Raw genomic sequence first — 14234 nt, forward strand, 5'->3', positions numbered from 1 at the left:
GTTACCACACCTCCCCAGTGAGCTCATCCACTGTCCCGTGTCCCCCCCTGGGCTCGGGGCTGGTCGTTTCTTCCTGGATCCCCCCTCCGGCCCCCACCTTTGGTCTGCACCCAGACGGACGTCTCTCCTCTGATCCTGCCTCTCTGCTTCAGAGTCAAACCTCTCGGGGGGCCCCCGTTTCCTTCAGGCCAGCACCCTGAGCCCTTTCCTTGCCCACCTCACCGCCGCCCTCTCGGCCTCCTCTTCACCCTGCCCCAGCAGAGGTTCTTTGGAACCATGAACACAGCTTATTACCTCGCACCATTGTCACCCCCGTCCACCCACCTGCCCCGGGAGACCCCTTGATACCCACAGCCTGGCTGGGTGCTTCCCCAGTGGGGCCACGGTCTCAATGTCTCCCCACTGAACTGCGAACCCCTGACGGAAGTCAGCAGACTGCGCAGCGTGCAGCGCTTTGCAAATGTCTGAACGTTAATGAACTAACCAGTCAGGGTGAGAATAAGAGCATCCAGCACAGGGGCGTGGAAACGGCCATCAGCCCTTCATTAGGAGGTTTCAGGAGAGGATGGTTGGAAAACGAGGTCAGTCTGATGTCAACTGCTATTCCCGGAAAGATGTGGATGAAGGCAGAGAACTGGGGTGGCATGGAGGGGCACGGTGGGCAGGCTGGTGGGGGGTGGGAGCTGGTGGCAGTGGGAGCTAGGGGGTGGGAACTGGGGGGGTTAGAGTTGGGGGGGGCTGGAGCTGGTAGAGGGTGGGACCTGGGGGGGGTGGGAGATGGCAAGGGGTGGGAGCTGGTAGGGGTGGGAGCTGGTAGAGGGTGGGACCCGGGGGGGTGGGAGCTGGTAGGGGTGGGAGCTGGTAGGTGTGGGAGCTGGTGGGGGGTGGGAACTGGGGGGCTGGGAGCTGGGAGGATGGGGGCCAGTGGGGGGGGTGGGAATTGGTGGGGGGAGCTGAGAGGTGTGGGAGCTGTGGGGGTGGGTTGTGGGAGCTGGGGGTTTGGGAGATGGTGAGGGCTGGGAACTGGGGGTGGGAGCTGGGGTGGGGGGTGAGTGCCACGGCGAACCGAAGGTCGGGAGCAGCAGAAGGGCTCACGCTGTCGGGCAGCAACGGGTCTGGGGTCGCTGGGCAGCTGAAGGCTGCTAGTTTACATTCCCACAATTTGGAAAGTGTGCAATAAAATGTATGGTTCTATTTAGATTAACATGTACTTTGAAATATATTCAGGAATCTGGGATTAAGTCATGGGATCACCCTGAATCCCTACCAACAAATTCTCTTGGGGATGAGCCAAGATTCAATTTTTATATTGCTTTATACTGACACTACCACCTTTTCTAAAGCTATACTTACTTACTTGTGTATTCAATTAAACATTATAAAAATTGTCACAAAATATTACATCATTGCGGTAGGATTAAATATAATCAAACAGTTAAGTAAAGGCAATCAGGTGAAATCAATTAAACGGGTGATTAGAGCCGAGGCCCACGTGCGGTCTGAAAGGCAGCTGTGCGTGTTAGCGCCCGAGGCCCCAGTGGTGACAGTGTCCTGCGGCCGAGGGCACCTCACGCTGCACCGTCCTGGGTGGAAAGGACCCTGGGGGCCTCACTGGCCCCGTGGGCAGCCATGTGGCCTGGGAAGCGGAGCCTCGCTTTACCTCCCTGTAAAGCGGCCCCGTCACCCTCCCCGCGAGGGGTCCCGAGGAAACACCCTCAGCGCAGGGGCCTGCTGGAGGCGGCTGCCGCTGTCCACGCACCCTGGGCTGCGGAAAGGAGCCCAGCCCTTCCCAGGCTGCGTCCCAGGCCGGCCGGGGGGCGGGCGCGGGAGCACTCACCTAGGCTCTGCGCCGCGTATCTGACCCTGAAGCCCTGCCCTCCGCCGCCGCTGCCCGAGACAAAGCGCACGAACATCTGGCTGTCGGAGGTGAACAGGGTGGACGCCGGGCGGCTGCCGCAGAAACGGCCGTTTCCCAAGGGCGGAGCGGAGGCGTCAGGTCCATTTCTCAGCTGGGGACAAAACAAAATGCACCAAGGGCGGCGCGCTCATCAGCAGTCCCCGTCCGGGAGAGAAGATCAGGTCTGCAGAGAAAGTGCCCGGGGGGCACGCGCGACACCCACCTCCAGACGGTCGCCCCGGCTGCAGGACGGGTCTCCGTTGGGGATCTGGAACGGCCGCTCGAAGTGGACGGCGACCGCCAGGCCACTCTGCACCAGGATGTGCCAAGAGCAGTTGAGGTTGGGGGGGTAGGCATCGGGGAAGCCGGGGGACGTGATGACGCCCCTGTCCGCGTGCAGGTACCCTCCGCAGCCTTCGCACAGAGAGAGGGCGGTAAGCGACACAGAGCTGACCGCTGGGCTGCCCTGCTTTTCGGGGTCTGTGGGGGGTCTGCACGGTATTGGCAAGTGAAGTGTGGTTTGAGGCTGGGACGAGAGTGTGGGGTCACTGGGGCCTCAGGCACCACTGGCATCCACTGTGCCGGGAGCATGGTGACTTTACCAGTGGACAGATGCACAGTAGGTGAGGTGGGGTGCCTCCCACAAAGAAGCGTACAGGCAGGGAGGCACAGGGCCACAGGGCTGGGGGACAGGCCTGAATGGAGGGAGGGGACAGCCGCACAGTTTGGGGGAGACAGCATCCAGGCCAGTGCAGCAGCAGAGACCCCAAAGGGCCAGGCTGGGGGATGGATCAGCAGAAGCAGATGTGCAGCCAGGGGGCTGTCCAGGTGCAGGGGCTTTGGGGGGTGTGCAGCAGGTGGGGGGCTCTAGGTGGGTCATGGAGCGGACCCCGTAGCTTGCTCACAGTTACGAGGTGGAGTGTGAGAGAACAGAAGGCGGGACGGCCCGAGCTCCCGGGAGTAACTAACCAGAGGAAGGCACCTTGCACTCCTAGGCTGCGGAGGTCAGGGGCAGGTCGGGGGCAGGAACGGAGAGCTCGGTTTTTCACCTGTTACCTTTGAGCTGTGAAGTGTGCCTGTACGTGTGCATACGTATGTGAAACGTGTTACCGGGCATGTGTGTATACATGCATGTATGAACCATGAACTGTCAAGCTGGTGTGAGTGTATACACAGGTACGAAACATGAGCTGCCGGGTGTGTGTGTGTGTGTGTATAGATATGTGTATGCATCATGAGCTACCACTCAAGTGTGTGTATGTACATCTACAAGCCATGAGCCCCTAGCTGTGTGCGTGTGCACACATGCATGAACCATGAACTGTCGAGCTGGTGTGAGCATATACACAGGTATGAAACACGAGCACACAAGCTGCTGGGTGTGTGTGTGTGTAGATAAGTGTATGCATCATGAGCTACCACTCAAGTGTGTGTATGTACATCTACAAGCCATGAGCCCCTAGCTGTGTGCGTGTGCACACATGCATGAACCATGAACTGTTGAGCTGGTGTGAGCGTATACACAGGTATGAAACACGAGCACACAAGCTGCCGGGTGTGTGTGTGTGTAGATAAGTGTATGCATCATGAGCTACCACTCAAGTGTGTGTATGTACATGTACGAGCCATGAGCCCCTAGCTGTGTGCATGTGTACACATGCATGAACCATGAGCCATGGAGCATGCGTGTACATAAATGTATTAGCCATGAGCTGTCAGGTGTGCATGTGTCCACACAGGTATGAACCAGCAGCTGCCGAGCTGTGTGCACATGAGCATGTCAGGTGTGTGTGTGTGCAGAGCGGAGGGCAGAGGAGGTGAGGGAGGGACCTACCCTGGTGGAAGGACGCGTTGAAGCCCGCCCCGGTCACGCTGCTGTCGGAGGTGAAGCGGATCAGCATGTACTCCCCTGTGGAGCGGATGGGCCCCGGGACCTCCCGGCCGCACAGAACCGCCAGCGGCTGGGCCACGTTGCTGTCTCCTGGACCCAAGAGAGGAGCAGTCAGCAGGAAACGAGGATGTCTCAGGAAGCTTCGCCCCTGCTGTGGGCAGCCCACGCGGCTCACACGCCTCTCTGGGGACACCACAGCCCCACACAAGACGCCGGGGTACCAGCCCCGGGCTCCAGCCTGCCATGGGGCCACTGCCCTCCACTTCCCTCCGTGATGGAAACCTGGTGACATGGCCCAGCTGTGATGGAGCTGGGACCGAAAGCAGAGCCACAGGCCCGGAGCAAGGGGCCATGGGCTCAGAGGCCTCCGGCCGCCGCCGGCCAGGTCCAGCTCGGCAGGAGAGGCGCAGCTGCCGATTGCCCAGATCCTACCCCGACGGCTTCACAGCGCACAGATTTTAGAGACTTCAAAGGACCCTTGCTAGCCCCGAGGGTCGGGACCTGTTGGTTTGTGTTTTTTTTGCTTTTCATTTGTTTTGCTGTTGAAAGAACACACTTATGTCCACACATGGACTCGTGGGGCGGAGGGAAAGGAACCACGCGAGCCCCTCGGCAGCTCCTCCAGAACCATTTCCTGGGGCTCCTCTCAGACTAAGTTTCGGTCGAGCCGCCTGGCCCCGCAGAAGCCAGAGGGAGCAGAAGGGGGTTACGGAGGAGCTGGGTCCTTGGCTGGGGAAATAGGCTTTTATCCTAAGGCCAAGAATTAACAAATTTCGAGCCTATAAAAAAAAACAGAATGAGACAGGAGGAAATCTGCCCTGTTGCATGTAGCAAAATTAAATCTTTTAGGCACTGACCGTTACTTAAAATCCACTCATTATTAACCACTGTAGAAAGCAAGCTATTTTCTATTTCTGTGATGATAAATGTAATGGCACAATTATAAATGCAAGACGTTTGAAACGGCATTCTTGGGAGGGTTTCTGATCTCTGGAAACTTCCTTTTTTTTTTTTAATTTAATAAATTTTATTTTGAAATAAATTAAATCTTACAGGAACAGTTGCAAAACCAGTACAAACCCCATCATAGAACTCCATCATACCCCGACCCCCTCGCCCGATACCCCGATCCACCACCTTTAACATCCTGTCACACCATTTCTTTCTTTCCCTCCCTCTCTCCCTCCCTCCCTATCACCCATCATCTATTGCTCTGTCCTCTGAACATATGAGAGCAAGCTGCACATATCTTTGAGCAAACACTATAATTCACATGTACCTTTCCCATGGACAAGAACATTCTTTTATGCAATTTCATTAAGCACAGCTAAGAAGTTCAAGAAATTCAACATTGATATAAAGCTTACATTCTGTATTTCCTTTTTTTTTTCCTTGTGTCCCATCTGTGTCCCTTGGAGCCTCCTCTCCTCCATCCTCAGATCCCATCCAGGATCATCCTTGGCATTTAATTGTCATCTATTTAGACTTTTTTTTTTTTTCCAATTGTGGAAACATATATATAGCCTAAATCTTCCCATTCCATCCCCTCCCTTGCATTCCGTTAGTGGGATTAATCACATTTAGACTGTTACAATGCTATCATCTTCCCACCATCCATTTCTAGAAGTTTCCCTTCACCACAAACAGAAACCCTACTCTCATTTCTTAACTCCCCATTGCCCCTTTCCCCACTTCTCAGAACCCCTACTCTACTTTTCATCTCTATGGACATATTCTCTGATACTATCTTTGTGTTTACCGTGGGGCTTAAATATAACATCTTAAATCTATAACAATCTTGTTTTTCTTTGATACCAACTTAACTTCAATAGGACACATAAACTGTGTTCCTATACTCCATCATTCCCCCACCTTTATGTAGTTCTTGTCAAAAATTACATATTTTACACTGAGTCCAAAACCACTGATTTATTATCACAGTTTATGTATTTTAGATCCTGTAGGAAGTAAATAGTGGAGTTACAAATCAAAAATACAGTAGTATTAGTATTTATATTTACCATGTGATCTTTACTGGAAACCTTTATTTCTTCATGTAGTTTCAGTCAATTGTTCAGTGTCCCTTCCTTTCAGCCTGCTCAACTCCCTTTAGCATTTCTTATAGGACTGATTACTGGTGATGAAGTCCCTCAGCTTTTGATTATCGGGAATGTTTTCATCTCCCCTCATTTTTATCCTCTAGGTGCTTGTGAATTCTCCAAGTCTCTGATGGTTAATGACTTCTATTTGTATTCCATTGTGGTCAGAGGATGTGCTTTGAACAAATTCATTTTTTTTTTTTTATTTTTATTGAGGCTTGCTTTTATGTCCCAGCATATGGTCCATTTTGGAGAAAGATCCATGATCACTAGAGAAGAATGTGTGTCCTGGTGACCTGGGATGTAATATTCTACATATGTCTGTTAAAATTCTCTATATCTCTCTCTCCTTTCTTTGTTTCTCTGTTCGTAGGGCTCCCTTTAGTATCTGAAGTAGGGCTGATCTTTTATTAGCAAAATCTCTTAGCATTTATTTGTCTGTGAAAAATTTAAGCTCTCCCTCAAATTTGAAGGAGAGTTTTGCTGGATAAAGTACTCTTGGTTGGAAATTTTTCTCTCTCAGAATTTTAAATATGTCATGCCACTGCCTTCCCACCTCCATGGTGGCCGCTAAGTAGTGACTACTTAGTCTTATGTTGTTTCCCTTGTATGTGGTGAATTGCTTTTCTCTTGCTGCTTTCAGAACTTGCTCCTTCTCTTCAGTATTTGACAGTCTGATCAGCATATGTCTTGAAGTGGGTTTATTTGGATTTATTCTATTTGGAGTTCACTGGGCATTTATGCTTTGCGTATTTATATTGTGTAGAAGGTTTGGGAAGTTTTCCCCAACAATTTCTTTGAATATTCTTTCTAGACCTTTACCCTTCTCTTCCCCTTCTGGGACACCAATGAGTCTTAAATTTGGAAGTTTTATTTTATCTATCATATCCCTGAAACCCATTTTGATTTTTTCCCCCATTCTTTCTTTTGTTCTTTCATTTTCTGTTCTGTGGTCCTCAAGGAGGCTGAGTTGTTGTTCAACTTCCTCTAATCTTGTATTATGAATACCCAAAGTCTTTTTAATTTGGTCAACAGTTTCTTTAATTTCCATAAGATCTTCTATTTTTTTATTTACTCTTGCAATATCTTCTTTATGCTCTTCTAGGGTCTTCTTCACGTCCTTTATATCCTGTGCCATGCTCTCATTGCCTGTCTGTAGTTCTTTGATTAACTGCACCAAGTACTCTGTGTCTTCTGATCTTTTGATTTGGGTGTTTGGGTTTGGATTCTCCATATCGTCTGGTTTTATCATAAGCTTTAAGATTTTCTGTTGTTTTTGGCCTCTTGGCATTTGCTTTACTTGATCTTTATTGGTCAGAACTGCAGCTTGGTGGTGTACACTTTCTCTAACTAACCAGCAGGTGGCATCCGTGAGTCACGTATTCCCCTCAAATCTCGTTTCCCCAACATTGTGGTATGTGGGGGTCTGATTCTTGTGGTGTCCAATTGGTGCACTTAATTTGGGTGTGCTGTTGGTGCTGTCCGCCCTGAATGAGGGGCGTGTGTCAGCAGTTAGGGAGGCAGGGCAGCTTTAATAATCAAACCTCCCAGGTGTTCCTGGAGATTTAAGGCTGTTCTCTGCTGCTGACCCACAAGTCCATGGTATTGGCGTAGGTTCCCTGGGATTTCCGAGTGGTTCCCCCTTCCCTGCTGTGCTCTTCCAGGACCTCTGCTGAGGGAGGGAGGGCCATGCCACATCACAAGTGTGCACCAGCCTCCAGGGAAGCCCTGGGCTGCTGGGCTGTGCAGGGGCGCTCCCAGCCCGCTTCAAAGATGGTTGAATGGGACGCATTAACTTCCCCCTTTTCACACAGCTCCGCCCTCCCAGCTACGGGACAATCAGCTGTGGGTGTATTAAAGGCCACTGTCCATGGCCGACACTGTGGCATGTGTGCGGTGCTGTGGGAAAGACTCCCTGTCACACTGGGTTTCCTGCCACGGCTCTGTGCTGTGGGTTTGGCCCCGGGCGGGAGTGCCCCTGCCCACTGGGGAGACGGCTGCAAGTTGTGCGTTTTTGTTTTTTTTTTCCTCCTTTTGGCTCCCCTTTGCCCCCCTGGGCCCGAGACAATCAGCAGTGGGTGTGGGAAGGGGTACCCTCCACGCCAGACACTGAGGCATTAGCCCAGCCCGCTCCCATCATATCTGCAGCTGCTCCCGGGCTTTTTTTTTTTTTCTTTTTTTAAAGAATTAGTCCGTCTCCAAACACCAACCCACCATTTCCCCACACTGCAGCATGGCCAAGGGACTTTCAGCTGACTCACTCACTCGTTTCAGAATGCAGTCTCCTGGTTTCCCCAAATGCACGGTCCCTGTAGATTTAGCAGACCTTGTCTGGCTGGTGCTACTCTGGAACTGGTGTTCTGGGTCACTTTGTGGTTTTTATCTAGTATTTTTCACGGAGGTGTTTTTTTGCCCTGCCTCACCTAGCTGCCATCTTAGAGTCTCTTCTCCGTATTTTTCACAATTCAGAAACGTCTCTGCAGCTACTTTTGGGCTTATTAACTTTATGCTATGCATTTCAGCCCGTGTTGTTTTTGGTCACTTACTCTCTAATTGTATGTACCATAAAATTTTGAAGCTTCTTGTGTGTTGTAATGTGATTTTTCACACATGTAGTTTATCTCTCAGCGAGGCTGGGAGGGTCTACTGAGTTCGGTTTCTTTCCTAAATTTCACCCCAGGCTGTCTGGCCAATGGCAGCAGTTGTCTCTAACGCAGGTACGCCTGGGGGACACTGCAATGGAGCAAACGCTTTGATTAAGCAGCCACCTGAACCTTCGGGTTTCCCGGTGCATATAAGGTACATTCACCGTGTACTGTGGTTCACGGAGTGCTGGAAGCATCACGTCTGAAAATGCGAGTGCGGACCTTGACCAAAATGTGACAGAGACACGCAGCGAGTGCACACCACTGGGAAATGGTGCCCATGGGCTGCTAGACACAAGGCCACTGCAAACCTTCAGTTTGTAAAAAACGCAACATCTGCGCAGCCCAAGGCGGCGAAGCGCCCTAAAATGAGGTCTGCTGTAATTGCTCTCCTGCCGATTGACTGCTGGTGGACAGCCCAGTAACCACAGGCTGCTCTGCTCTCCCCCAGGCTCCACCCTGGGTGCAGGGTCCTCCAGAGCCCTGCAGAGCCCCCCAAATATTATGGCAGGAAGGAACTTGATCTTTACAAAGTGGGGTGCATCACAGAAGCGCGGGGCCAGGCTGGCAGGCACCCCAGGCTGTGCTCCGGATGTGGCACTGAGCTGGGATCAGGAGCGGCTGGCACTTAATTACCGTGTGCCGACCACCTTAGGTGCTTTCCATGCAGCATCCGACTCTTCCTCGGCAGCGGCCTCTCGGCTGAGTCTGCTCCCACTGCCCCGTCTGGCTTACGGGGGCTGCCCCTTGTCAGCCCAGGACACAGGGTGCAGAAGGCAAGGGGCAGATGACTCCTACACCCCCAAACACGCTGCCAAATGATCGGAATATGATCGTGAAGATAGCCCGTTTCAGATCTAGGACTAGATAAAAGGAATACTGATTTTTGATACCGTTTATTTCTTTTCTCTCCTCCTCCTCTTATTCCTTCTTCTCCCTTTTTTAAAACTTTTTCTAGGCCCACAGTGCTTTCGTGAACCCTCCGCTCGGTGGGGTCTCTGGGGTGGACCATGTGCTGGTTCCTGGCCTGGAAAAGGCTGATTCAGTTTTGAGTCACAAAGACTGAGCGAGATGACAAAGCAGGCGGGAGAGTGACTCAGAGCCTCCCGTCCGGGGGTCCAGGGAGGGCACGGCCACCAGCCTGGGGTGACCGGCCACCTGCACAGAGGCCACTGAGGGCCACCACCCATGCACACTTGGCCTTAGAGATGTGCTTCTGGATGTCACTTTCCTGCTTCCCAGAAGCAAAATACGGGCTGGGCAGAGGACAAATAAGCGGAGCGGGACAGAACATTTGATTCTGAAAGTACACCAGCACCCTCCAGACGGAAGAAACGCCCATCGACCGACACACAGCAGGCGCTGCCTCCTCCAGGGCCTGCCGCATCTGCCCACTTGTCAGTGAGTGGGGGGGAACCAAAGGAACCTTACGGGAGGGTCACCCAAGCAACCACAGGCACTTCTGTTGTCTTGGCAGACACCTCAGTTTGCTGAGCTCGTTTCAGGCGCTCCTGCCTGAGCAAGGAGGAACCCCCTCAGCCACGTCTCTATCCAGGCACCTGAAATCCAAATTAAACTGTCCCGGGCTCTGTGTCTACACAATGCAGGGCTTTGCTAGAGGACTCTGCCCTCCCACAGAAAGGCAGGCGGGCCCGCCGCTCCGTCTCGCAGACGATGAACAAGCGCCCATTTCACAGCATGAACAATTTAGATTTTGGGCTCCACAGGTCCCTGCTCTGAGGGAAGACCCCAGTCCCACTGGGCTGTGCTGACAAGAAAGGTGCGACCGTGTGGCCTGGGGCCTCCTGGGGCTAGCCGAGCCTGGGTCTGGGGTCTGGACGGCCCGGAGGGGCTCAGGAAGCACGAGGAGGAGGTGGCCCCATAGCCACATCTGCACACCACAGCTCGAGGGCCAACCAAGCTCACATTTCACATTTGACAATTGGAAAATTTCACAGAAATTCATGGAAAGGGCCGGATTTCCAGCTTCCCTGGGACCCAGCATGGTGCACACACGGCTGGCCTCTGCCTGTACCCCTGACCCATGGGGGGCCCCCGCCCTTCCCTGGTGCTGTCTGGCGCTGCTTACCCCACAGTTCTGGGCCCCTGGGGAGCTTCTGGCTCAGGAGGCCTGGCTGGGGGTGGAATCCATTCTAGCAAGTTCCGGGGGGCCACCCTGAGACACCCCAGTGTGGAGGCCATGTCCCCCAGACTCCTTCCAGCTGTGCAGACAGTGAAGCCCATTGGGCTGGGGTCCAGGAGCAGCGTCGGGCCCCTCCACAGGCTTGCTGCCCGGCATAAAACGACCCAATTCCACCCATTGTACCAGGAGCCCTGAGTGAGAGATGGGAATGCTTCACCGGAGAAACTGGAGGCTGCACCTCCAGGGCTCACTACAGCAGGAAGCCCACCTGGGGACGATGCCCATCTGGGGATGGACGCCCACCTCCCGAAGGAGAGGCTGTGCCTCCTTCTGGGGCCAAGGGCCTTGCAGGGAATGGGGACCGTTTGTCACAGATGTAACACTCTCCTCGCATCCTGCAAAAATTGTAGCCAACTCTGGCATTTGATGCTTCACTGCCCAGAATCCTGTGCATTTTGTGTGAAAAGGCCGGAGGCATGAACCCGTGGCTGCACCAAGGCGGCTGCACTCGGGGCTCTGGCTGCGAGTGTGCGGGGTGCCCCTCACCGTCTCTTATCACCAGCTGGTCATAGCTGCACGTCTGCTCCTGCTCCAGGTCCAGAGACAGCACGTTGAGCTCCACTGTGGAGCTGGGCGCCTGCAGGAGCCACGAGCAGTCAGCCCTGTTGCCGTAGCCGCCCGGCCAGCCCGGGGAGAAGAGAAACACCGGGGCCTCGCCCGTCCTCAGGAAGCCCCCGCAGGCACCTGTGAAGCAACGCAGCTGTGAGACATCATGGTGCCAAGAGCCCTGCACGGCCCGGCCCATGAATCCCTGCTCCGGGAATCGAGAACACCTCACTCAGCCCGGGGGCCAGACAGCAGCGAAGTCTGTCATTTACCCTTCGTTTAAGAGACACACCTGTACTCTGGTTTCTCACCTTGATTCGGGCACATGACCACACAGTACTGAGGCCACCGCTTGTTAGGAAATGAGTCCAGGTGGAAGGCCCCTCACCCGTGTTCTCAGGGAGCGGCTGTGCCCACATTTCCTACGTAACACAACCTTCATCTCGTTGGCATAGCCGTTCACCACGTAACATGTCTAGGCAATTTAGAGTAGGTTTTCAATTTGGTAAATCAAAACATTTTTAAAAAAGTGAACTAATAGTAACTACAGCTTTGCGTTATCTTAACTTGTGTTTTTTAAACAGCTTTATCAAGCTGTAATTCACAGGCCATAAAATTTACTTTTAAGATGTACAACTCGGTGGCTTTTAATATATTCACAGTGTTCTGCTACCATCACCGCTCTCTACTTCCAGGACATTTTCATCACCTCAGAAAGAAACACCGCTCCCCTCAGCAGTCACTCCCCACCCCAGCCCCGGCCCCTCGCAGCCTCTAGTCTGCTCTGGCTCCGTGAATTTGCCTGTTCTGGTCATTTCATATAAACAGAATCGTATCATGTGGCCGTTTGTGTCTGGCTTTCCCACTTCACACAAGGTCTTAAACATCCATCCACCCGTAGCTCAGATCAGTACTGCTTTCCACTCCATGACCTTTAACCTTGTATGTGTGTGGGGGGGGGTATTTACAAATCAAATTTTCAGAGATTTCTGAAGTGTTGTCTAGAAATTATAAGTAGAATGCCTTATTGACAGCGACCCCCTACTTACTATCTTGAAATACAATGTAAAACCTGCATATTTTCTACAGAAAAATGCATAATTTGTACAAAACATAGTACCTGTGAGTTTACAAGAACACCTGACTTAGGAAGGAAGGGCCTCAGGGGCATAGTTTCTCTCCCTGCACATTTGTATATCCGGCCCCTTTTATGGTGAAGCTGAAATGCTGGCCCACGCGTATCAGCCCTTAAAGTGGACTCCATTTACCACCTAACACACCTGTGGCGACGGTCGGCAGAGGTCCGAGCGGCATGTCCGCTGCGAACCACTCCAGAAGAAACCCTGTCCCTGAGATTGAGGAGTCAGAGGAAAACTGAAACGTCAAAGAATTTCTGCTGGAGCTGAAAGCTGGAGTCTGAGCACCACAGTAAGTTCCCATTAGACGGGAATGAACGCCAAGCCCATCGTATATCTGCGGGTGAAAGCAGAGAGGAGTGTCGTACACCAGCAAAACTCCAGACACCTCAAATTACGACAATTCTATCACAAGCGAGAAAAGCAGTAAAGAATAAACATTTCCTTTCAGTTTTTAAAAGCAAGTGTCATGAAATACAAAACTTGATCATATAGAATTTAATGTGATTAAAAAACATTGCTATCTTTGTCGTAGAATTAAATGAGCAAACCTGCTGTCAGATACAGCCTACTAGAGATTCCCAGAATGGGTGGGAGCCAGGGTTGCTATGCAACGGGGACACTCAGGGGATGTGCTTTGGGGGCCCAAGGAGAGGAGGTTAGGGAGGAAGGAAGGAAGGTGAGAAAATGACAGGCCCCCAGGGGAGCGCCTGTCCCAGAGAAGACAGTGAGCCTCAGCTCGCAGGCTCTGCACCTCCAAAGCACTCACTACCTCGTTTCCATTGGGTTTGAAACATTAAATTACCTGTCTGAAGACAGATTTTGTGACAGTCCCCAAACATTCTGACACTTGGATGACATTCAGCCACATTTCCTGTCCTCTCCTCCACCTTCTCCTGGACACGGCACATTCCTGACATTCCCTGAGCTTGACGGTGCAGGGCGTGTGACGCTCCCCAGCAGCCATCGGGCATCCCTCAAGTGCCGGTTTCTCTGCGAGGCCCCAAGGACCAGGGGTAAATGAAACGGGGCCTGGCCTTCGGGGTCTGACGGACTTCCTGGAGTTGATCCAGAAGTCAACCTCGGAAGGCAACAACAACCCTAAGCTCTACACTTATATTTGCTTAATTTACATGATGCTTCAAATTCCTAGTGCTCTGGCACAAGAATAAGCAGGTAAGAATAAATCTTGAATTAAGATATACCTACATACTTGGACAAAGCCCGAAAAGTGAATTTCAATAATGCTAAAAACTTAATAGCTACAGAACGGAGGACAAGCAATGTAGTAACAGAATGAGATTTGCACAGAAAATCCAGAGGGTAAGGACAACGCAGGCCAGTCCATCCTTCAGGACTTGCAGATGCCTGAAGGGACATTAGCTTGGATCTAGTTTTGCCACTAGCAAGTCACCAAATTAATAGACATGGATCACACACGGAAACTCACCCTTAATTTGTCGTACAAGCAGACTTGTGCAGCTTCGATGTCCATCTCCAGGACTCTGCCATGGATAACTTGAGACGCGTTCACGTTTACTATCCACTGGGCGTTGGAGTTATGGGGGTAATTCCCAGGCCACAGGGGAGAGGCGATTTTCCCGTGGGTGCCCACAATGTTATCGTTGCCAAATACTGCAGGGAGCACACAGCAGTTCATCAGACCCTCCAGGAGCAGCTCTTTCATCAGTGAAAGAAACATGAGCGAGAGACGCTGAGAGGGTGGGCTGTCAGACTGTGGCTTCTTTCCTGAACACTGGAAAAATAACTGCTGCCCTCTCGGTTTCTGGGCCTCTAGGAACCCCTGGGAGAAGGTG

General features: G+C 52.1%; 1 protein-coding gene across 1 annotated transcript in view; it reads right to left on the reverse strand.

Annotated features, from left to right (window-relative positions):
* The window catches only part of CUBN (cubilin), a 260630-nt gene that overhangs the window by 75809 nt on the left and 170587 nt on the right, over positions 1–14234 (reverse strand). The window contains exons 38-43 of the mRNA XM_037837374.1: positions 13868–14052; positions 12562–12754; positions 11222–11419; positions 3732–3878; positions 2121–2311; positions 1838–2009 (exon numbers count right to left, since the gene is read on the reverse strand). Of these exons, the coding sequence (XP_037693302.1) occupies positions 1838–2009; positions 2121–2311; positions 3732–3878; positions 11222–11419; positions 12562–12754; positions 13868–14052 (1086 nt within the window). The remainder of the gene's footprint in view (positions 1–1837; positions 2010–2120; positions 2312–3731; positions 3879–11221; positions 11420–12561; positions 12755–13867; positions 14053–14234) is intronic.

Source organism: Choloepus didactylus, chromosome 5 (genome assembly GCF_015220235.1).
Source record: "Choloepus didactylus isolate mChoDid1 chromosome 5, mChoDid1.pri, whole genome shotgun sequence".
Taxonomy (NCBI): Eukaryota; Metazoa; Chordata; class Mammalia; order Pilosa; family Megalonychidae; genus Choloepus; species Choloepus didactylus.